The 25,992-nt window shown below is 38.1% G+C and overlaps 1 protein-coding gene across 1 annotated transcript in view; it reads left to right on the forward strand.

The window, feature by feature from the left end:
- Window positions 1-25,992, forward strand: part of LOC126336284 (filamin-A) — a 1,048,954-nt gene that overhangs the window by 399,515 nt on the left and 623,447 nt on the right. The window contains 3 exon segments of the mRNA XM_049999806.1: window positions 9,547-9,677; window positions 22,229-22,442; window positions 22,671-22,788. Of these exon segments, the coding sequence (XP_049855763.1) occupies window positions 9,547-9,677; window positions 22,229-22,442; window positions 22,671-22,788 (463 nt within the window).

Consider the following 25,992-nt stretch of genomic DNA (forward strand, 5'->3'; position numbering starts at 1 on the left):
ACTAATATATTGTACATGTTGACCCCAAGATAATTTATCATCTATGTAAGCCCCAAAAAATTTGACATAACTTGGATCATCTGACAGAAGCTTATTTCTAAGACTACAAACCATCTGCTATGTTTTGTTTTGTTTTCATTCAGCAAGAATCCATTTGCCTTGAACCAATAGGGTGCTTGGCCAATTGTCTCTGTTGCACAAGCTTTAAAGCTATTGAAATCATCACTAGCATGAAGAAATGTTGTATCATCTGCATACAACACAGTGGTGGACCTGATAAATGATGGCAGATCATTTATCATTATTAGGAACAAAAAGGGCCCCAGTACAGATCCCTGTGGAACACCTAACTTGACTTGTTCTATACCCGACATTTCTTTCCCTATACAAAGAACTTGCTTAAGATTTTGAAGATATGATTTTATTAATTTTAGGCTGTTATGTCTAATGCCACAGAATTCCAGTTTTTCTAGAAGTGGCTTATGCTTTACACAGTTGAAATCTTTGCTTTGATCACAAAATGAGCATAGTCCTTATCCTCAAGCACTCGATGTAAGTATTTGACGACAAAGTCTGTACCATCCACAGTAGACGACTTTTTCCTAAAACCATATTGCGATTCACTAATTATTTCAAATTTTTCAAAATAAACAGATAGCTGTTGGTAAATTACACATTCCAGTGTTTTAGAAAAGGCTGGGACTATGGCGATTGGTTTGTAACTAGAAGGTGAGTCTATATCTCCCTTTTTATATATTGGAACTACCCTAGCCACTTTGAGTTCTTTGGGAAAATATCTATCAGATATACATTTATTTGTACAGAATGTTAAGGGGTACACAATATAGTCTATTACTTTCTTTAGTATATTACAGGATATGTCATATATATCTACACTGTATGAAGATTTCAACCATTTTACAATGCTTAGGACAAGACTAGGTGAGACCTCAGAGAACATAAACGTGCCTGTGTCTGTTGGTGTTCTGCAAACATTTTTAGAAAGTAACTCTGATGAACTGGTATCAGGTTTGATTATAGTATTTCCTACATCTTCAACAAATTTAATAAAGAAGTCATTGAATTTTTGGGGACTTATGTTAATGCTTTTCTTATTACATCTTTAGCAACACCATTTATTAATTTCCATACAGCTTTGCACTTATTTGTGGAATTATCAATGGTATTGAAATTATGTGCTTTTTTGACTTCCACAATGGCTTTTTTATACTCATTCCTGCATTTTATATAGGCTAATCTGCCATGTTCTGTTTTCTGGTTGCTGCATATATTGTGCAACACCATAATGTGGTTTTCCATATTTGATAATCATTTAGTGTACCCTGGATTTTGTCTGTTTGTAGCCCTGTTTGTAAAGCCTTTGTCAGTTAATGTGCATTTCTTTATGAGGATGTTGTCATTAAATTGCCTCAGAAATGTTTTAAAAAATCTCTCAAATAATAATTTTCCTCACAAATCAGCACTAAGACTATAACTTGTGTCACCGTGACATTGGTTGAACCAGTCTCTCTCAAGAAGGGACTTACAGAGCTGAACAATTGTGTCATCTGTGACAGATCTGGTGATTACAACTTTTGGGACAGGCTTGAGAATATTATTCTTATCAATACAGAACCTACTTGTGTAGTTCAAAGATACAGAGTCATGACCTGAAAATGGAAACACTGTGACATCACATGCTTCATCTGTTGTGGGCCTATTATTGATTGAGTGTAAATTGCAGTGTCTTAGAAGGTTTTTCAACTCAGTCACAGTACGTTTATGTGTTGTTATATCAAAATCTGCATTCAGATCTCCACCAATTACTGTGTCATAATGCAACCATCTGGTCCCTCTTAGTACATCTAACAGCATGTCCAGTTTTTCTAGAAATACATTGATGATACCCTTAGGTGACCTGTAAAGAGACACTATTTCGAACTTGAAACATAACTATACCAGTGGCTTCAAAGTTCTGTTCCTCACACAAATAATTTAGGTCCAACTTAACAATGGAGCAGCTGAATGACTGGTTAATATATATTGCCACACCACCTTTTTATGAAATTTTCTACAGTAACTATTTGCTACATTATAGTTATCGAGTCTGACAACTGGAAGTACACTCTCAGTAACCAACCCAATGTTCACTGACAGAAAATATCAAATTTGTTATCTAGTCCAAAACTGTTTACAATAAATTCTTTATCTATTAGTCCTTGAACATTAAGATAGCAAATTTTAAGAGTATATTTGTTGTTTATTTTACATTGAACGTTTTGGTGAGGTATTATGAAATTTGTTACACTACTTATCTCGTGGGCTTCTTCATGTTGCTGCCTTCCACTAAAAAATCATTTAGACAGATTGGAGGTGCTGTTTTCCGTCTACGCGTAACACTTGATGCTGCTTATCCTGCTACAGTTCTCTTTTTCTCCTTTTGGAGGCACTGTAGTTACTGCTGCTGGTGAAACTTCTGCTGTTACTGCTACTGTTACTTCCTTTTCCACTGCTGCTACTGATAAGGTAACTGGTGACTGTGACGCTTTACATGTTTTGACAGATGTAATTTTTTCACCATAGAGTGTATCTGTAGATGTTTCTTCCTCATATGCTGTTGGTGCACTTTTTTTTTGTTGTCACTGGCAGAAAACCTGTTGCAGATAGTGCTATTTTTATATACCCCTGCTGTCTTTATCACCTGCAGAATTTCTTTGGCCAATACTTTCTTGTCAAGGTTGTTTCTTTGCAGTCCATGCCCTCTTACTAAACTCGTTGCTCCAATGAAAGTTGTGTGCACAAAACCGCTACAAATCTTTCTGAATTTCCGATTTGTTGCGATGATTTCTCTGATTACACGTGAATCTTCTGTTAAATCGTGTCTGTAGGGAATGTTTACAACAAATACCTTCGCCTGTGAAATTTTTCCTAGCGATTCTTTTAGTGTTTTTACAGCAAGGCTGCTTTCGTTTTTATAGACATCGTTTCCTCCTCCGATTATGACACAGTTGACGTCGCTTTTCACGGCACTTTCACAGTTTCTCAACACTTCCCGTAGAGGAGCTCCAGGTTTCGAAATACCAGTCACTTTATAATAAGACATGATTGTAGCCAGTCCCTTACCATGACTCGTCGATAATATTGTTGTCTCGTATTCAGTTTTATTACAAGTTGCTCTCACACGTTTTTTTTTCTTTTAATGGTATTTGACGGTAACATGTTGCTGCTGGCACTTATTTGTTCAACAGATGTTTTCTGAGGAGTTACCTGTTACAGTGAGATTTTTTATTCATGATTCTGAACTGTCTGCATTTAGAACATCGTATTTATTCATTAGTGGAACACGAAAAACATTGGTATTTAAAGCCTGCCGTTTTGGCCGTGCGGTTCTAGGCGCTTCAGTCTGGAACGCGTGACCGCTACGGTCGCAGGTTCGAATCCTGCCTCGGGCATGGATGTGTGTGATGTCCTTAGGTTAGTTAGGTTTAAGTAATTCTAAGTTCTAGGGGACTGATTACCACAGATCAGTGTTATTTCCCAAGCACTGGTGTAAAACTTTACACATAATTTAAATTTGTGGAGACGAACACAGAAAGTTTTTAATAAGTCTTACTATTAACACTATTAATATGTTTCAGTTTTTTATCATCAGAATAAGTACAGCTTTTCACAAATGTGCCTCTACTTTTTGAATTCCCTCGTATACCTGTATGTAGAGGATTTTGTAAATAAGTTTTACCTATAACGTACTTTTAAAGATATAACAAGGGATGGCTTTTCTGATAGTGCATACGCGTGAATAGTAGGTTTCGGCATTAACATCTATTTATAAATAGCTGTTTAACCATGCGTAACGCCACGGTCCAAGCTAGTAACATATATAATTCTAATAACCCCGAAGACATCCCTCCCACTGGCAAAAGCTCAAATCGCACCCTGCCACAGATGTTAAGTCCCATAGTGCTCAGAGCCATTTGAACCATTGGTATTTAAGGCAGGTCGAGAGATTTTCTCAGGCCTAATATATACACACTCTCGTTTGCCTGTTTGCGTATCTGTGGGAAAGTCCATATAGTCTGTCAAACTTTTCAGCATTTCTGCATATTGTCTAGCTCTACTTAAGTCACTTTGCAGTGCTTCCCTCACACTTTTTTCGAATCCAGCGTTGCACATTTCAAATGCAGTTTCAAGACCATTGCACTCAGTTCCACAGTCACATTGACCGAGATTTGCTTCCGCGAAACAACAAGAATGATACCATTTATGTGCCACTACACATATTTTAACACCTTTTGTCACTTTTTTTGCACATGGCATACAGTTCACAGACGTTTGTTCAATTTTGACACTACAAGAGAGTATTTATGATTCTACAGCCGATAATTCGGCATATTGTCTAGCTCTACTTAAGTCACTTTGCAGTGCTTCCCTCACACTTTTTTCGAATCCAGCGTTGCACATTTCAAATGCAGTTTCAAGACCATTGCACTCAGTTCCACAGTCACATTGACCGAGATTTGCTTCCGCGAAACAACAAGAATGATACCATTTATGTGCCACTACACATATTTTTACACCTCTTGTCACTTTTTTGCACATAGCATACAGTTCACAGACGTTTGTCCAATTTTGACACTACAAGAGATTATTTATGATTATACAGCCGATAATTCGGCACTCACCAGAAATCACCCCGTATTCAAACTACGGAAAATCCAGGGTGGAATGTAACAACATTATGAAAAGCAAAGTTGCTACTCACCAAATAGCGGTGATGCTGAATCGCAGATAGGCACAACGAAAAGACAGTCACAAATTAGCTTTCGGCCAGTATGGCCTTCGTCAGAAATAGACAACTCTCTCTCTCTCTCTCTCTCTCTCTCTCTCTCTCACACACACACACACACACACACACACACGTAAATGCAACACACACACACACACGACTGCAGTCTGTGGCAACACTATTATCCCGTATTTTCAGTTCGACGTGACGCCTCGTCAGTTAACGACTGTCTAGTTCACTGATTGTATTGTCACTGAGATATGCCAGTTACTTTGTTAGCTTCGTACTAGTACCAATGACTCTTCAGTCACTAGACCTAAATTTACAGCACTTTAATTAGCATCAGTGCTGTGTGTTTTTGTTTAATAGTTGCTCAATAAAGTCATTGTTATTCAGCTGTTCGTATAATTGTCAAATGGACTACAGATTAATAAAAAGTTCATTTTGCTTTTACCCCCTTTTCGAACTAAGTTTTTAAAAATGACCTCAAAAATCCAGCATATCTGATAACCCAACATTGACAGATCCCCAAGCATGCGCGGTTTTCGAGGTCCTAATGCACTTGGTTTCAGAGTCATGAAAGAAGTTCGAGTACATGGAAGAGACCTTTAGGTTTTAAGTAGCAAAAAGTATTGAGTGATAGATGTAGACTTTGACCATCATTTACTGTTTATGAACTGCAGATTAAAACTAAGGAGACTGAAAGGAGGGAGAAAAGGGGGGGGGGCGAATTACAGAGATTGGGCCTGAATAAGTTGAAAGAACTGAATTTCTTGAGAGTTTCAAAGATAGCAGTAAACAGTAATTGAGTGAAACATATGGAATAAATTACTAGAGTAGATGAATGGGTAGCTTTGAGTGATGAAATAGTGAAGGCAGCCGAGCATCAAAAAGGGAGAAATTCTTGGATAACACATAAGATATTGAGTCTAATTGACAAAAAGAGAAGATATAAAAATGTAGCAATTAATGCAAGTGATAGGAAATAGAGATTCCAAAAAGTGAGATTGATAGAATGTGCTAAATGACCAAAGAAGAACGACGACAGTATTATTAGAAAGGCTATTCACCATATAGAGGAGATGTAGAGTCACAGACATGCACAACAAGAAGACCACTGTACGTTTTAACTTTCAGCCAAAAGACCTCTGGTAGAAGAAAATACAGATGAGCACAAAACACACACACACACACTCACACACACACATGACCACTGTCTCTGGACACTGTGGCTGGACTGAGTTGTGGGTGGGAGTGGGAAGATGCAGTGCAGTTTGTGGGAGCATGCAGGGAGAGTGTGGGGCTGCTGGGTACAGTTGGGAGTTTGGTGGGGCAGATTGGAAAAAGAGAGAAGTAGAGAGGGGGAAAATGAAAAGTGGGTGTGTTGGTGGGATGGAAGGCTGTGTTGTGCTGGCTTGGGAGCATGGAAGGACACAGGTTAGTAGTGGACAGAGGCTAGCAAATGTTGGGGTCAGAGGGGTTACTGGAATGTAGGATATATTGAAGAGAGAATTACCATGTGCACAGTTCAGAAAGAGGAATGGTTGGATGAGAAATGTGAGGCTGTAGAAGCATGCATGGCTACAGGGAAAATTAGATAGTAAGCCATAACAAAACTATACGACCTGACATATGAGGGTTGGAATTTAAATAGTAGCAACTATTTATTCACAACTGATACAAAAGAAAGAGTTACATGTTTGCACCTGTTAATGTCCTTCAAAATAGTCATCACCATTGTGCCCATTGCCAGTGATGTGGAATGTACTATACCATTAGCAGAGCCTGTTCTGTTGATGGTGCGAATGGAGCGGTCTAAAGTTATGGTGATTCTCATGTAGGGCAGTAATGGTGTTATCCTAATGCATTATGTTCCTCCACAGCAGACTGTCAGTGCACAGCATTACTGTTCGTTTTTGGAGCATCACCTGCGACCAGCTTTGCGAAAGAAGCAGTGACACTTCATGCACAACCCACCCATAATTTTGCGCGACAGCACTGGCGCATACAGTGCCAACTGTGGCTGCTCTGTTCGGTTGATGGGACTGGGAAGTACTGTACCATCCACCATACTCCCCAGACTTAAGATGAAGGAACCAGTTCGTGGCATTTGCTTCAGAACTGTTCTAGAGATTTGACAATCAGTAGATCATTCCATTCTCACCACCAACAGAACAGGCTGTGCTAACGGTATACTACACCTCCCACATCGCTGGCAATGGGTTCTACACAATGCTGGTGACTACTTTGAAGGACAGTAACAGATGCAAACATGTAACTCTTTTGTATCGGTTCTGAATAACTAGTTGCCACTATTTAAGTTCCAATCCTCGTATAAGTTACTTCAAATGACTGAATATATTCCTCCCATGTCAAGCACAGTTTTCACACTTATTCTAGAAAATTTTATTGCTTTTTTTCTTTTACTTATAAAACTTTAAGCATTAATTTTCTTGCTGGTGTGACAAATGGGTAGTAGGTATTTAAACGTTATTTATCAATAAAATAACTCACTCCAGAGAAAAGGTCTGTATATAAAAATAATCTTGATTATTCAAAGACTGTGGCCTCCAGAACAATAACGGAGTCTTCAGTTGGAGGGATGCCTAATTCTGGCTTTTTATGATAAGATTCTATATTTATCAGCTTCTACACCGAAATTGGGTGGAGCTAGCCCCTCTTTTGATTATAATGTATCACAGATCCCTCAAACAACAGTCTGTGCCCAATAGGTGCAAGTAAATACAGGTCACACCCAATTACATAAAGCAAGGGTAGCACATGTGATTTGCAAAACCACTATCCAATTTTTTGTTGAAGCTTAGCATGTCCACCACGTGCAAAACTGTAATTTTTCCAACTTACTGTTGGATAGTTACAGTCTCCTCCAAATAAAAACTCTATAATTTGCCATAATACATAATAGCAAACTGAGGTTTTCTGTAAAGTTTTCGGTTACATGTGTGGGTGAGCATAGTTGTTGATAGAAAAAATTTTGATTAAAAGTTTATGCCTATCATTGATACTGAGCCTTGTCCAAAAAATGATGTATGCACCCACAGTTTATATCTTAGTGAATTTGAGTTTTTTGTCTGCTGTGACAAATACATCATCTGCATATCCATTAGCCTATCCTTTCAATATACGTTTAGATCCAACTCTAAAATCTCATTACTGTCAATTTTGGGCTTTAGTCAGCTTCCTGTTCCTAGTACTATATGAGCTCCACTGCTTTTTAGGACTGCTTCAATTCTGAAACTTTATAGCAACTGCTATCACTTTTGATCATTATGGATTCTAGCAGTTTCACCTGTGGGGACTAAATCTATGTATCTCACACTGGTACTCTGGTGTCTCCCACTGCTGTCAGTACCTGGACTGATGGAGAACTGCTGAAGCTAAAACATCTCTTGTGTGCTTTGCACACTTCTACTACTCATCTAAGAACCAAAGGGCCATGATGTGTTCTGGGGACAATAATGTAGATGGTGAGCCTCATTGAAACTTCTTGGTCTTCTCAGGTCTCTCCCAATCACTGTGACAATCCAGTTATGACCTCGGACCACAAACAACAGTTATTATTGATTTCAATGTGATTTAGAAACTGCAGTTGGTTGCACCTTCTTTCCTCAGTGGCTTTTGTGATTAATGGAGTGAAAAGCTTTCCATAAATCTAAAATTATATGTATTGTTAATTGTTATTTGCCATTTGAATTATAGTACTATTGAGACACTCATGTATTGCTGAGGTAAAAAGACACTTACCAGAAATATAATTTATAACATCAACCAGCCACAACTATGGTTTAAAACACTTTATTTAAATTAAACCATTACTAGTTCTGGAAACTGATTTGCAATAAATGTGAAACTGGTAAAGGTTTGATTTAAACAAATGTTTTGAAACCATACTGGTGGCTGATTGCTGTTATAAATTATAAACATTATAAATTTTATAGTTGTACTACAGCCACAATTCTTGTAACATCTACTTTTGATAAGATAGCTTTAATGACATTGTTTGAACATAAGCAGTTGTTTTTCAGAACACACACACACACACACACACACACACACACAAAGATCTAGTTCACACAGAATATGTCATTAGAGGAACAATATTTCAAAATATTTTGATATAGTTCCTGGAAGCGAGATTTATTGACCATTTTGTGTTAAAAGTTTGTAATACTTTGGTTGGCAGGTATTGCCACTGTATGGATTTTGAGTTCAGTAATGTATCTGATTTGCCATAGGAGCCAATGGGTTCAGTCACTTTTATAAATTTATTTGGAGCTGCACATTTGATGACTCAATACATATTGATGAGTGTTTATTGTGTACTAAAATTTTTCATTAGTTTGTAAATAACTTAATTTTTTTAATCATTTTTTACTCCTTCCTAAGGTTATACAGTGAAGTTAAACTGTGGCCAACACAGTAGATTTCTCTTATGTAGAGTTCTATGATGTAGGGTCCTAGGCTGAGTTCTCCAAAAGCAGGAAGGTAATAACAGTAAACAGTGCTGCTGCCAGTTTTCTAACATACAATAAAATGCAGAGAGAAGTATGCAGCAAGTATAAAAACTATTGCTATAAGTGTTTCAGAGTGAAATTTGAAATTTTGGAGCTTGATTATATTCATTTCTGTTGTTCTGTACTGATAGGTGCCAAATGGAAGGAAAACAGCACTATAGGGAAGTTTTATTACAGTGTACAAATTCACTTGTTATTTACAAGGGAATATGGTTTTATTGACAGGCAGTGCTCCCAGAGTGCAGGATAAGCAACTTCACCACAGACTGGAATTCAGGAATCTACCTCAGTGCTCTTCTGGATTATTGCAAACCGGGACTGTTTCCACACTGGAGGAGCTTAAACCCTAGAGACAGGTAAGATATGCAGTGTACGTAATTTCTTATTAAACTGTGAAGCCCAATATAAATTTAAGATGTACACAAAAGGTTTACAATAAAATGGAGTACCATCATTATAACATCCAAACAGAAACAACATATAGTGGACATGATGAATTGCAGAGAGACACAACAAAAATACTCTCACAACTATAGCTTTCAGTCATTAAGGCCTTCGTCAACGTAACATATTGTCCAAGTTACAGTTTGGATTTCTTAAAGGTTCTGATGTAGAGAAAGCTATTTACACTTACAGTGAGAATGTACTTAATTTATTTTATAATAAATTAGAGGCTACCAGAATTTTCTGTGACCTGTCAAAAGCCTTTGGCTGTGTGAACCACAGCATTCTCTTAAGTAAACTAAAATATTATGTTGTCACCAGCAATGCTGCGAAATGGTTTGAGTCTTATCTACCTAACGGGAAACAAAGGGTGTCGTTGCAAAATACCTGTGCAGTAAGAAGTCAGTCTTCATCTGACTGGGAATTAATTCATGCAGTGTTCCTCAAGGTTCCATTGCTATTTCTTGTGTACTTTAATGACGTCTCTTCTGTTACATTACCAGATGCTAAGTTTGTTTTGTCTGCAGATAATACAAACATTGCGATAAGTAGCAAGTCAAGTACAAATTTAGAAATAGCTGCTAATGAAATTTCCACTGACATTCATAAATGGTTTAAAGCTAATTCACTGACATTAAACTTTGAGAAAAACCACTATATGCAGTTCAGAAGTTGTAAGAGATTTCCTTCCAGCATGTGTATAACATATGAATACATGCAGATTCGAGAGGTTGACATTTTTAAATTTCTGCACTTACAACTCCGTAATAAATTCAGTTGGGAAGGGCATATCACAGAATTGCTTAAGTGCCTAAACAAGTCTCTATTTGCAGTGAGAATGATGTCAAATGTAGGAGATATAAATATCAAAAATGTGCGTACTTTGCTTGCTTTCATTTTATTATGTCATACAGGATCATATTATGGGGTAACTTATCAACCAAGCGAAAGTTTTTAGGGTGCAAATGTGTGTGATAAGAATCATTTATGCTGTAAATTCAAGAACATCATGTAGAAACTTGTTGGAGGAACTTGGTATTCTAACCTCTTCTACTCAGTATATTTATTCCTTAATGAAATTTGCTGCAAGTAATATATCTTTTTTTGCAACAAATAGCTCAATACATAGTACCAATACCAGGAATAAGGACACTCTACATAAAGATGTAAAATCAATTACCTTAGTCCAAAAAGGGGTCCAATATTCAGGAACACACATTTTCAATAAATTGCCAGCAACAATTAAAAAATTGGTTTCAGATAAAGCAAAGTTTAAACAGATTTTGGAAGACTTTTTGGTAGTCGATTCCTTCTATTCTATATATGAATATCTTAACAGTGATTGTTAAGCCAGTTTAAGTAAAAAAGTCTTTTTAGATTTCAGTTTTGACAGCACTTGGTCACAACATCAAGATTTGTTATTTTTTGTATGATAAATTTATTAATAGTGCATAACAATATTTCATTCTGACAGCATGTTAAGTATGTAAATATTAGCTGTTCCAGTTTACCGCATTGTATTCACCTATTTCGACAATTTCCTGACAAATGATCAGGGTAATAAGTATTGCATTCAAATGTTTTGTGTTATACTTTCTGACATGTTCCACACCCTTGAGAATAATCTCATTTTTGGGTCTATGGAATGAAAACACACACTCAAAGGAACTCAACTCACACACACAACTGCAGTCTCAGGCAACTGAAACCACACTCCTGAGAGTGCAGTCGTGTGTGTGAGTTGCATTTGTGTGCGTGAATGTGCATGTGCGTATCTGTGTCTATTGTTGACGATGGCCTTAATGGCTGAAACCTATAATTGTGAGAGTCTTTTTGTTGTGCCTAACTCTGAGACAGCATCTCTGCTATATGGTGAGTAAAAATTTTCCTTCTGATAATATTGTTACATTCCATCTTGGATGTTTCATTGTTTGAAACAGAAACAACAGAAAGAGTAAAAATATCGATCCACTCACTATGTAGTTAAGAGGTGTGAACAAGATTAAAATCATTGACAAGCTTTCAGTCAGTGTCCTTTCTTGAAGCCAGCAAGTTACAAATTAACAGTGGGGAGGGGAGGGGGTTGACCATATTCTCTTACACACATGTTTGCCTAGAGAAGCAGTGTTAAATCTTCCTGAATTATGAGCAATTGAATAGTAATTACCTGAGTTTTAAAACCAGGTATTCTCTGTTCGGTTCTAAAGATGGAAAAAAAAGGAACCAGGAAAGATGTTTATGCATGCATTTGCCACAAATAAATCAAAGCAACATTAAAAATATATACTATTGAGTTAAAACATTATGGCCACTTAGCAGCATGTTGGTCCACCTTTATACTACAGTAGAGCAATGATACTGTGTACAGATTTAAAAATTGCTACTATCTGGAGGTACATGACACCCTACATCTTCCCGTAGGTCATGAAGTTCCTGTAATTTAGAGGCAGCTGATTTGTGAGCACATGAGCTTGTGCCAGCTAGTGTCCCAAATGTATTTTGTCACTGAATTTAGTGGTTGAGACATTGAAGTGCATTCATTATCTCATCCTCAAACCACTATATGACAACTGTGCCACTGTGACACACCTACCCTGCCAGAAGACAACATCCTCGCCAGTGAAGACGTCAAATCAAACATGAAGGCATACGAGAGGTCCACAATAGTGTTCATGTAGTCTCTCATGAACTGTAGGCCCCATCAGAGGGTATCTGTGCAGAGGCCAGACTAACCAGTGGTTCCTGAAGATTGACATCAGTTCTAGGGGCAACAGTTAAAAGAAAGGGGAAACTGCATCTGATATTTTTCCCAAGGGCATGTAGCTCTACAGTATGGCATAATGATAATGACATCCTTTGGGGTGAGATATGCTGGTAGTAAAATATCTTCCTTCCATTCCCGTCTGAAGGTGGGAACTACTCAGGACGATGTTGTCATAAGGAAAAACAAAAATCAGCATTCTAGAGATTGGAATTTGGAATGTTAGACCTCTTAATTTAAAAAGAAAGTGGATAGGTTGTTGTCAGATTTAGTCAAAATTAGTGAAGTGTAATGCCAGGAACAAAGGGACTTCTGGTCTGGTGAGAATTGGGTTATCAGCACAAAATCAAACTGGGGTAACTGTAGCAAATGCATCACTGTAGCCGAGATACACACAAAATCGACACTCGCCACAGTAGTGTAAGTTTATATGCCGACCCACTCTGCAGACGATGAAGAGATTGAATCTGTAATGAGACAGAAGAAATTGTTCAGTTAGTAGAGGGAGACAAATTTAATTGTGGTTGGGGACTGAAATTTGATTGTAGGAAAAGGAAGAGAAGGAAAAATAGTAAGAGAATATGGGCTGGGGGGAAACAAATGATAGAATAAGCTGTCTGGTAGAATTTTGTACAGTGCACAGCTTAACCATTACTAACACTTGGTTTAGGAAATGTATAAGAAGGTTGTACATGTGGAAGAGGCTTGTGAATACTGGAAATTTTTGTGTTGATTTTGTAATAGTAAGACAGATATTTCGAAACCAAAAACCAAAAAGATGGAAACTAAATAAATCGAAGGAGCCAGAATTCAGTGGTCAGAGACAGTGGTCATGTGTGTCTGAGTTGTGCTTGCATAAATGTGTGTGTGTTTGTGTGTGTATGTGCTTTCTACTTTAGAAGAAGGCCTTTTTGGCTGAAAACTTAAATGTATAAAGTGTCTTTTTTGTGCTTGTCTGTAACTCAGCATCTGATCTATACATAGTGAGTGGCAATCTATCATTTCGATAATAAAGTCGTTATAACTCCTTAAACAGTTCTCTATCTATTATTCTTACAGCACGTTTCTGACCCATGAAGACTTTTTTTGTTAAAGATGATCTACCCCAGAACATTATTCCATGTGATATTATTGAGAGAAAATATGGAAACATGTCTCCTTATTGATTTGTATGTCCCCAAGATTTGCAATGAGTCTAAGTGGAAACATGGCTGAATTAAGTTGTATTAGGAATTCCACAATGTGCTTTTTTCTATTAAAATTCTCATCAATATGAACTCCTAGGAACTTTGTAGACCCACTGTATTTATTATATCCTCACTGTGTGTTACACATATTGTAGTGCCCTTAGATGTGCAGAACTGAATGTGCTGCATCTTTTTAAAATTGAAGGTGAGAGAATTTGCAGAAAACAAGTCAACTATACTTTTAAGATCATTGTTTACTATTTCTTCTGTTGCTATATGTATGCTTGGATTGATTACAATACTAATTGAATGTGAAAAAAGAACCAGTTGTGCTTGTTGTATATTTGATAAAAAATCATTTATGTATATGAGGAACTAGCACACGTGAGATTGAGCCTTGTGGAACCCTATACACGATTTATCCTCTGCCAGAATGATGTCCTCTGATTACATTTGTTGCCTTACTAGGTACAAGTTTCTGATATTTTGGGTTAGATATAATGTTATCCACAGGTTGGCTATACCAACAGTCACATAAAACCTCAGTTTATCTTAGAATATTGTTACTCACACAGTCAAATGGCCTTTGATAGGTCACAGAAAATTCCAACTGGCACTATTTTGTTACTTAATGTTTGTAAATTTGGGGAGTGTAAATGTAAATGGTGCTCGAAGTAGAATAACTCGCTGAAAATAGTTTTCTTGTTCAGGTGAGATACTATTCCAGAGTAAATAATCTTCTCATTGATTTGTTATGTTTATCAGGTAAGACAGGGCTTATTATATGGAAACAAATCTTTGTATGGAAAACACCATCAAAACCAGATGACTTTTATTTTTCAGAGAATATATAATTCCTTAATTTCAGAAGGAGAAATTGGTGATACATTCATAGAAGTGAATTTTATGAGAGTTGCTTTTTCAACATACTGCTGTAATTTTCCTCTTGAACAGTTTGTCCCAATATTTTATACTATATTTAAGAAATGGTTATTAAATATATCTGTCACCTGTGACTCATCATTTAAAGCCCTTGCAGTCAGTTCTGTATCCTGTTCTGTGCCTGGTTGTAGTGCTCTTGCTTCATTACATACCATAACCTTAAGTCTGTTGTCAGAATAACTGATATCTAACATAATGTGCATAGCCTTTGGTTTTTTAATGATGTTTATTAGTCATTTTGAGTAGTTTTTGTAGTGTGAAAATACTGCAGTGTCTCTACTTGTTCTTGCCAACACATACATTACCATTTTTTTTTCCTTCTGCAGAAAGTTATTTTCAAATCATGATCTGAATTTATCATGGAACGGATTAAATTTTATGTTTGTTCATTATAAATTTCATCCCAAGCTATCTCTTGTAAACTGTTCTTAAAACCATTTATATGGAATTATTAATTATTCTAACTGATTTCCACTGAATTTGTCACATAAACTAGTCCTATCTGCTGTGGAATAAGCCTCAGCAACTGCACAGTTTGACTGGGTCACCACCTGAAAGTGCTGTTGTATGACTAATCCTTAAAATGTGTAGTAAGAAGCTTCTGTTTAAGTTAAAAACTGGAAGGTTACCAATATCACGTTTCTAAGATCCTATTGGTGATTACAAGGTATCTTACAAGTTTACACACTGGTAAATAATATGGAGATATGTGAAGGTTCATAGTTCTTATTTCTTGAAAAAGTAAAACTCCATACAGGATAGGTGAAGTGGACATATGTTGCTTTGCACACAATTAAACAATGGAAAGTCCAGGTAGGAATATCCACTCTGTGGAAATTATAGATTGCTACTTACTATAAAGATGGAACATTAAGTTGCAGACAGATACAATTACAAGATACTCACATAAACCTTTTGGTCACAGCCTTCACCAGTAAAAGAGAAACACACACACCATTCATATACACACAAGTAAGCACACCTCATGCACACATGACTGCTAACTCCCTTAAAATACACATCACCAGCAAAAGAGAAACACAAAAAACCATTCACACACACACGTGAGCATGCCTCATGCACACATGATTACCAACTCTGGCAACTTGGGTTGGAGCTGCAATAGTTGGCGATCATTTGTGTATGAGATGTGCTTACTTGTGTGTATGAATGGTGTGTGTGTTTACCATTTGTTGTTGAAGGCTGTGGATGAAACCTTTTATGTAACTGTTTTTTAATTATGCCTGTCTGCAACTTAACATATATCCTTTGTGGTGCATAACATTCTATTTTTCCACATTATTAATATTCAAAATTACATAGAAAAAGCCACAGAACTGTGGTTGATCTGAAATTTGTTGAAATGACCCAAAACACACATTCTGATTGTCTATTACTCATTACTATAAAACATGTGCTCTCAACCCAGTTTTTACAAACATAGATGCAAAAGGCTTCCAATGCTGGGCTAAAGAATAGACTCACTGTACCAGCTGGAGACTGATAGCAAAATAAACACGATGACAGAAACCTAATAGGACACTGACTGAAATGATGCAAGCCTTAGCCTTATGAAGGCTCACTCCAGGATATCACTGAAATTTGTTAATTTATAATAGTTTACCAATTCCTAGGTCAGAAAGTTGATCTTTTACCAGCTGTTGATTTTGTCATTATATTTTGTTTGTATACTGTTTCTCATGAGCAGTATCTGTTAAGTTATGGAATACTATTTTATGCCTATGCAGTGGGAATAATGGGTTTATGACCTTGAGATCCGTCTTCTGTGATAAAATATACTATATTTTTGATTAGGGATTAAGGATCCTTAATACGGTTGTCAATAGATCCAGAAAAATCAGACAATCAGAAGTATATCAAAAGATCCTGGAAATTTATGGTGGTTCAGCTATACTTATATTTCCCGATTAGCTCATAAGATTTTTTTCTGTGGACGGAGATATGGAGTTTTGTAATTTCAGTCACTTTTGATTGCTATCATTTCTGATGAAGCTGTTTAGCTCATTGCAACCAGGTCAACAAAATGAATAAGGAAGTTTTGTGGAGTGAATTTATTTCTACCATTCTGATAATTTGCAAGATATGTGCTTAATATGGAAACTTTAACATCAGAATTTTGGAAAGAAAGTAAGTGAAAATGTTATGTCGACCTTAATAGGTGAAACAGGTGCCGGGCTATAACAATCTTTAGTTCATCAGAGTCACTTCTGCCAGTGGATTTCCCCATTTGCAGCCCTTATCACTTGAGTGAACCCCATTCATCTCTGCTCTGCTTACATACACTCCTGGAAATGGAAAAAAGAACACATTGACACCGGTGTGTCAGACCCGCCATACTTGCTCCGGACACTGCGAGAGGGCTGTACAAGCAATGATCACACGTTCGGCACAGCGGACACACCAGGAACCGCAGTGTTGGCCGTCGAATGGCGCCAGCTGCGCAGCATTTGTGCACTGCCGCCGTCAGTGTCAGCCAGTTTGCCGTGGCATACGGAGCTCCATCGCAGTCTTTAACACTGGTAGCATGCCGCGACAGCGTGGACGTGAACCGTATGTGCAGTTGACGGACTTTGAGCGAGGGCATATAGTGGGCATGCGGGAGGCCGGTTGGACGTACCGCCGAATTGCTCAACACGTGGGGCGTGAGGTCTCCACAGTACATCGATGTTGTCGCCAGTGGTCGGCGGAAGGTGCACGTGCCCGTCGACCTGGGACCGGACCGCAGCGACGCACGGATGCACGCCAAGACTGTAGGATCCTACGCAGTGCCGTAGGGGATCGCACCGCCACTTCCCAGCAAATTAGGGACACTGTTACTCCTGGGGTATCGGCGAGGACCATTCGCAACCATCTCCATGAAGCTGGGATACGGTCCCACACACCGTTAGGCCGTCTTCCGCTCACGCCCCAACATCGTGCAGCCCGCCTCCAGTGGTGTCGCGACAGGCGTGAATGGAGGGACGAATGGAGACGTGTCGTCTTCAGCGATGAGAGTCGCTTCTGCCTTGGTGCCAATGATGGTCATATGCATGTTTGGCGCTGTGCAGGTGAGCGCCACAATCAGGACTGCATACGACCGAGGCAGACAGGGCCAACATCCGGCATCATGGTGTGGGGAGCGATCTCCTACACTGGCCGTACACCTCTGGTGATCGTCGAGGGGACACTGAATAGTGCACGGTACATCCAAACCGTCATCGAACCCATCGTTCTACCATTCCTAGACCGGCAAGAGAACTTGCTGTTCCAACAGGACAATGCACGTCCGCATGTATCCCGTGCCACCCAACATGCTCTAGAAGGTGTAAGTCAACTACCCTGGCCAGCAAGATCTCCGGATCTGTCCCCCATTGAGCATGTTTGGGACTGGATGAAGCGTCGTCTCACGCGGTCTGCACGTCCAGCACGAACGCTGGTCCAACTGAGGCGCCAGGTGGAAATGGCATGGCAAGCCATTCCACAGGACTACATCCAGCATCTCTACGATCATCTCCATGGGAGAATAGCAGCCTGCATTGCTGCGAAAGGTGGATATACACTGTACTAGTGCCGACATTGTGCATGCTCTGTTGCCTGTGTCTATGTGCCTGTGGTTCTGCCAGTGTGCTCATGTGATGTATCTGACCCCAGGAATGTGTCAATAAAGTTTCCCCTTCCTGGGACAATGAATTCACGGTGTTCTTATTTCAATTTCCAGGAGTGTAATTTTCTGACTATTTATCATGGCTACAATGACACCAGGTGGCATTCAGTCTGGTGGCCGGAAAGAATTGTAATATTTTAGCTAATCAGTGTAAATTAAGAGAGGAATACAAGAAACATCTGGTCTCATTACCACCATACTAGATTGCTGTTTGCATTTTTGCTATTGACGTCTTTTTAGATCAGTCCCTTGTTTTATTAATTACTTTTCTCCCCCACAGAACTACCAACTTTATTACTTCTTCTTCTCTTTGAAACTTGATACAGTTTGAAAGGTCTGTGTGGAAGACAAACAGTATAAGAAGTGATATAACCATTCTCTATATAGTTGAGGCATTTAGTGGTTGACAGATGCATACACAAGATATTCGAAAAACTAAACAGTGATAAAAATATATTTTTTGAAGCTAACAGATTAACATCCCCTCCTCCCCCACACACCTACACTTACAAATACCTATGCTAGTGTGGTCCCTGCAGGAAGGGTGAATATTTTTTGTTTATTACTGCCTAGGTATAATGGGATGTTCTAGCAAAGACTCATTATAGAATTAGGGACTTTTCAGTCAAATACTGAGTGAGATGTTAGTGGAGGAGAGAGAGTCCTAATTGGTAATGTTTTTGGGAGAGGATTTCATGTTTCGGTATCTGACTTACAATGAAGGGGAACCTCTTGGAAACATAGGTCACAACCAGGAGATGGGAACTATTTTTAATTAAATGTGGGACAATATGTCCCAGTCAAAAAATGAAAGCCTGGTGTATGTGCAGGTGTACTTGTGTCTTTGTATACACACAGTAAAGCTGATGTCTTGACTGATAGGGGTTGCAGCGTGTTGCTACCGATTGCAAGTTATGTGCTGCAGGTTATGTGCTGTTGAAATATGTGTGGCAAGTGTTGAATTTTAATGGAGCAGTCCTTACACATAGCATTACAATAGAAATTGGTTGTTATCTGTTATTGTGTACCACTAATATAAGGGCTTGCAAGCTGCTTGCTTACACATCAAGTTTTATAGGCTGTGAACAATTATCAAAATTGGTTAGCACATCAGACTTCTCATTTATGAAATAAAAAGTACTACAGACTATTTTCTACAGTGCCTAGAGAAATTTTTACAACAATGGGGAACACATGATTTTTGAGTGTGTGTGGTGGAGTAACTACATTCTCTTATAATTATTGAGATCCTTCAGATGGCTAGCTGTTCCACTTGGTATGTGAGATACCTGAAGCAGATGAAAAACTCAGATTTTGATAACTAAATAATTATTATTGGAAGAAGGCAGTTGCTGACATGCATGCTCATTACTTTACTATCAGTTTAATAACTCATGATCAGTAAATACTGAGTTGATCTATTTTTACAAGAGTGCAAAAACTGGTAGAAATTAACAACAGAGAAGATCAGTTTTGCTTCTGGTGAAATACAGGAATGTGTGAAGCAATACTGATGCACTGACTTACCTTAGACTGAGGAAATGCAAAGCTGCATTTATAGCATTTGTAGACTTATATAAAGTTTTTGACAATATTACATCAGTTAAGGGCATGAAAAGGAAGTAGTAGTTCAGAAGGTAGTAAGAAGGGTTGTAGCCTTTCCTTAGAAAGGAGGTGGGCTAATGACACTGTAAATTTGCCAAAGTCAGCAAAGGAGTTGGAAGAGTATTTGAATGGAACAGATAACATCTTGAGGTTACAAGGTAAACATCAACCAGAGTAAAATAAGGGTAATGGTGTGTAGCCAAATTAAATCAGGTGATTCTGAGGGAATTAAATTAGGAAATAGACATCTGTGAGAAAATTAACTGACTGTGGCCAAAGTAGAGAGGAAGTAAAATGCAGATTGGCAATACCATGAAAGAGAAATTTATTAACATTTAAAATAAATGTCCTCTGAAATGTAGCCTTGTATGGGAGTGAAGTTTGGATGATAAACAGTTTAGCTTAGGAAAGAATAGTTGGTTTTGAAATAATACTGAAGACTGGTTGTGTAAATTCGGACAGCTAATGTGGTGGTTTTGAATCAACTTGGGAAAAAAAGAGAAATTTATGGTACCTCTAAAAGAAGGAAGTGAGTGATGGTGTAACTGTTTGGTAGCTTTTTGCTCAGTAGAGATTCACTCATTTTAAGTCAGGTGAGGGAAGTGCCTCCATGTCATACCCTGCCCATGAGAAAATATTTACAATTTCCAGTCTTAGTCTCAACTGCATAAGTTGACTGAATTCATCACTATTTGCAGGGGTTCTAAATTGATCAGTTAAGAAACTGAGAACATGTTCAGGGATTACAACACATAAAGACAAAGGTTTTCACTAAAATGTTTATATAATAGACCCTATGTCTTTCACATTGCTGAGAACAGCCTTCAGAACAATATGATTGCAGCCAAGATTTCACAGCAGAATACTGTCACTTAAAGTGAATCAAGCAGTGCTAGTAAATTACTAGCTGAGTACTGGTTACAAAGTGTTAAACGGTGTGCCATTACTTTGGAAACTAAATTCAAGCTCTACTCTATAGATGTGGCGAAAGCCAGAGAGATAATTTTCCTAATGAGAGTTTGGTCAAGCTGACAAAGGGAGATGGTTGCAATGTCTGATGTCAATGGTGGCTTGCAGCATGTAGAAGCCTGCTACAATGCTCCTATTATTGCTGCATTAAAATGCTGGCATTGTTACAGTTTCTGTCTGAGATAATGAACAGCAAAACTGTAACAAGACTAAGCATCGAGTGCCAGGAACCAAATGTGAATTTGGCATCTTCCAAGCACGTCATGTAAATGCGACTACTAATTTTCACGTGGGCAGATCAGGGGTGAGGCAGCTACAGCAAAACTTTAGTGGCCTCTGTGTGACCAGCCTTCAGTAAACCTTCATTACTAAACAATAGGTCTCCTGACAACTTCTGAGAAAGGTAGTGGCTTAGTTCTGCCTGTTGGGACAAAGGAAGCAGATAATTCTTTCATTTCTCAGAAGTTTCCTATTCTGCATAGGTGCCAACAAATGCAAAGAAGGAAGTCATCTTTATCAAGACACATCTTTGAAGAAGGAGGTGTCTTTGAAGAAGGAGCTGTTTAAATTTTATTCAGATTCCAACAGATGTCGCCATTACAGAGAAATTGCTAAATTCTCTTACACTGGTCATATCATAGAGCACTTTCTGGTATCCCATTCTGCAGTATGTAAGGAGTCTGATTACAATTGTATCTTTACTCTTTTATTTTTGTCTGGCAGAGAGGGAAGGGATATAAGTATCAAAATTAATATTTAAAAAAAATGAAATACACCAGAGTGTTATTTCTAAAGAAGAAATCAATATTCTGTAGTAATATTGGTTTGATGTCAATTAAATGATGATCTCTTTCTTTTTTACTTGACCTCATGCGAGCCTTCATGCAAGGACCTCAATACATGGTGGAGTGGTCTCAACTTGTAGCATTACAGTGGGAGATGTCCTGAGGCATCGAGGAATGATCAGTTGGGTGATCGAGGTGGGGGAGAGGAATGGGGGGGGATGGGGGGGGGATAGAGAGGTGGGGTAGAGTGGGGAGAGGGATAAAATAGTAGAGGAAGAGAACAATGTATTAACTGCACTGAGCAAATTCAAATGGCAGTGGGTTGCACTATCTGTTCAGAGGTAAAGAGGCTTTCACTGTATAAACTAGTGTGGAGAACTGCATTGAACCAATCTTCAGTCTGGAGGCCAGAACAACAAAATATGTTAGAATTTGAAGATGTTTTTAAAAGAATTCATATTAAATGTTTGTAGCATGTATTCACCAGCTAAGTCAGTATAATCTGTTAATAAATCTATTTTGCAAGAAGCAACTTTAATTTATGTTACAGCATTGAAAACTGCCGTAATGCTATGGAGATAGCAAGAAGAGAGTTCCAGATACCAATGGTCCTTGAACCAGAATATTTAGCTTCTCCTTTCCTTGATGAACTGTCAGGTATGACGTATTTGTCATATTTCATGAAAGAGGACAGTCCAGGATATCATGCTACCCTGCGATGGGTGAACAGTCAAGTACCTGAACTTAACGTGCGGAATTTCACTGTGAGTATGTTTGGAAAGTATTTGGAGTATTTAAATTTTGATATGATATTTCTCACCTCCCTTCTCTCCCAAAACTGCTACTTTCATTTTGCTTTTCTTACTTATCCTCCTTCCACTTTCATTGCTTTCTGACTTGTCTTTTTGGAGACCACTTTGTGCTGATTTTATGCAGCTTGGTTCATTTTAGTTGTGTGATGAGATTCCTGAACTCAGTACTGTTAATTTCAGAGAGACTGGAATGATGGAACTGTACTCTGCTCCATAGTGAGGTCACTGGGTGGTCCTGTGCCAGGATATGAGACAATGTCAACAGATCCCAGCTCTTGGGAGAATAATCTCAGCAAAGGTGAGTGTAGCATTCATGATACAAGATTTTCACTTTGCATGTGCCACATATTAATGTTACTGAGTAAGCAATTTAAAAATAAATTCAAAATTTTCACCAACAACTAGCTGGTTTGTTGCTTGTGATATGATGTCACAGATTGTGGCACAAATACAGCTGCTTGAGGTTGCATTTCAACACTTACAGAATTTTATGCAGCTTTTGTTCTGTAATGCAAATTGTTGGGTTTATTGTTCACTATTTGTCTCCCATAAAGTCATCCCAATATTTAGGACCTATAGTGAACCATGTAGGAAGACCTTAGTGTGAAATCCACATTTAATTACTAATGAAAACTACCCCAAGAATTCCAAATCATTGGTTGTAACTCATGTAACACAGCTTTCAAAAATTACATAAATGATTTACTCGATTTGGGTAGTATGTTATTATTTTTTCATATGAGGCACTTAGTGTTGCGCCATTAAATCTAGTGAAACAGTTCATCAACATTTTACACACACACACACACACACACACACACACACACACACACACACACCACACCACACCAGAATATGTTAAAACTTCAAGTTCTTTTATAGGAAACAGAAAACTCAAGTGCCTGATAAAGGTGGAAGAGAGATGCACTTTTTAATGTTTAGAGTGGTAGGTGTAATAAGTATCTGATGTATCAATTCTAAAAAAGAAGAGGTATGGGAAATATGATTGAAGGGTCCAGGAAAAGAATGAGCTGAGTCCATTTTTTCATTTTTTGAGTTTTCACCAGTATATGAAACAGACCCAAAATTTCCTTCTGTAGTAAGTAGGTAATAACAAGCTCAGTTGTACTGTAAATGATGTTTGAAAAAATGCAGTACAGGAAAATAAAGAGTTCAGTCCATATGAAATGGGGAAATAAAAGGCTTAGTCCATTAAGTGCTGGTCTTTAAATAATGATACAGGTTGCAGCCCTGGTGAAAAGTTGTTGTCAAACATTATTTCACTTATGTGAATTGCTGGTACATTAAGCTCTTGTGTGCAAGTCTTTGTATAGTGCACTAAAGTGTCTGCAATTCTTTGAAGGTACGGAATGTGAGTCATTAAGTAATGCCTGTAGTGAAAGTGTGAAAGGAGGACAGCAACTAATGAAGAAAAGAAAAAAGTACGGTGGCTTATCTCAGGTAATGAAGAAAGATTTAACAATGCAACCTGTAGGATGGGGTTCGAGGACAAATAGGGGATGGCGTGGAAGATGTTGTAGTGTGTTATAAGGCATTTATGGAAATGCACAGCATATAGAAAAGTAAGATTCAGTATTTAGTGTCAAGTCTTCGAACTACTAGGAATGCCCTTATTGTTAAGAGAGGACAGCTGCATATGAAGAACAAGTACATTTGACTGACATTCCAAACATCACAGTGGAACAAGTATGTCATATCTGGAGTAGATCAAGCCACCAGATTACACTAAATGGAGAAACTTTGGGAAAGGAAGAAATTGTTGGCTGCAAAGATCTAAGTGTAATCATTGTAGAATCTGTTGTAATGCTCCAATGTGGACATAAACTAAGTAAGTATATAAATATAACAAGGTGTTGCAGTGATATGTTTTTGTATACTTGTGCATCATAAGAAAAGCAGGTGGTACATATGAATCCTCTGGCATGATTTGTGTTTTGTCTTTGCTATGTCATAGATGTTCATGCTATTGAGCTTAAGTCTGCTATTATCTAATGTCACTGTATCTTCCACTTTCAGAAATGAAAATAATTTTGTACATCCCAGTATTGAGTGCTGTTATCTATGTGGATAAACTATGAGAGCATGCAGCTGGTCACCCCACATGATTGCAGTTATGATAGATCACTCAACAAATTACTGCAGGCCACAGAAAGAGTCTATGTAACACACAAGTCACCTTCAACAAGTACAATGCCATTGGCAGGCCTTCCAGACAAAACTGACCTCTGCCAGCCAACATCTTGCAAGGCTACGTCCAGACTGCATTGCCATCACACAGTGATGCCCATAGAGCATTTCTAAAGCAATTCGAGGCTTTGGGGTCACGGTGGAAGCACTGAGAATTCAGTTGCACATGCAGCAGAGACGTCAAGGCACCAACCAGTTCAAACTGATGCCACTGCAACGAGAAACCTCGATGTGAGTGCAGAAGAGACTAAGTGTCAGCCAGACAGGCATACCGGCATGACAGAACTTGTACACACTGGCTCAGACCTCAGCATACTTCCTGTCGGCCACACACTGCATGACAAGCAGGATGTTCAACCACAGCTGATGGCAGTTAATAATTCCACGATCGACACTTACAGATACGAGGAGTGCACTGTTGAAATTGGTTTCTACAGTCAGTTCCTGTGGTCTTCCGTAATCGTGTATTAGGTGCTATGCTTAGTGAACAGCAATACATAACAGGAGCATGAGGCCATCAAGCTTATGGTGTGTCACAGAGGATAGAGAATGCCAGCCTCTCAAAGAAACTTATCACAACTGTAATGTGGATGATTTTTGATGATTGTGAAAGTAAGTCACTAAGTGAGTTGGAAAAAAGCACAGGCCATGTCCATCTGCAATATGGATAATAGAAGTGATCGAAAAAACTACAGTCCAGTTTCCTTGACATCAGTTTCTTGTAGACACTTAGAAAATATTCTGAGTTCAAACATAATGGGGTATCTGGAACAGAATGACCTCATACGTGCCAGCTAACATAGATTCAGAAAATATCAATCATGTGAATCCCAACTCGGTGATTTTTCATGTGACATACTGAAAACCTTGGATCGATGCAGTCAAGTAGGTGCAGTATTTCTTGATTTCCAAAAATCATTGGACTCTGTATCACATCAATGCCTATTATCAAAACTAAAATGTTGGGGTGTCTATCAATGTTTGTGACTTGACTGAGGATTTTATGGTAGGGAAGAAACAGCAAGTTACCTCAGCTGTAAAGTCATCAAAAGATATAGAAGTAATCCAGAGAAGTATGTTAGCACCCTTGCTGTTCATGTTGCATATTAATGACTGTGTGGAGAATATGAATGATAACCTCAGACTATTTATAGATGATACATTTTCTGTAATGAAGTACTGTCTGAAAGAAGCTGCACAATAATTCAAATAATTCAGGGAGATCTTGATAAGATTTCAAAGTGGTGCTAAGGTTAGCAATTTGTCTTAAATGTTCAGATACATAAAATTGTGC

The sequence above is a fragment of the Schistocerca gregaria genome, chromosome 2 (assembly GCF_023897955.1).
Source record: "Schistocerca gregaria isolate iqSchGreg1 chromosome 2, iqSchGreg1.2, whole genome shotgun sequence".
Taxonomy (NCBI): Eukaryota; Metazoa; Arthropoda; class Insecta; order Orthoptera; family Acrididae; genus Schistocerca; species Schistocerca gregaria.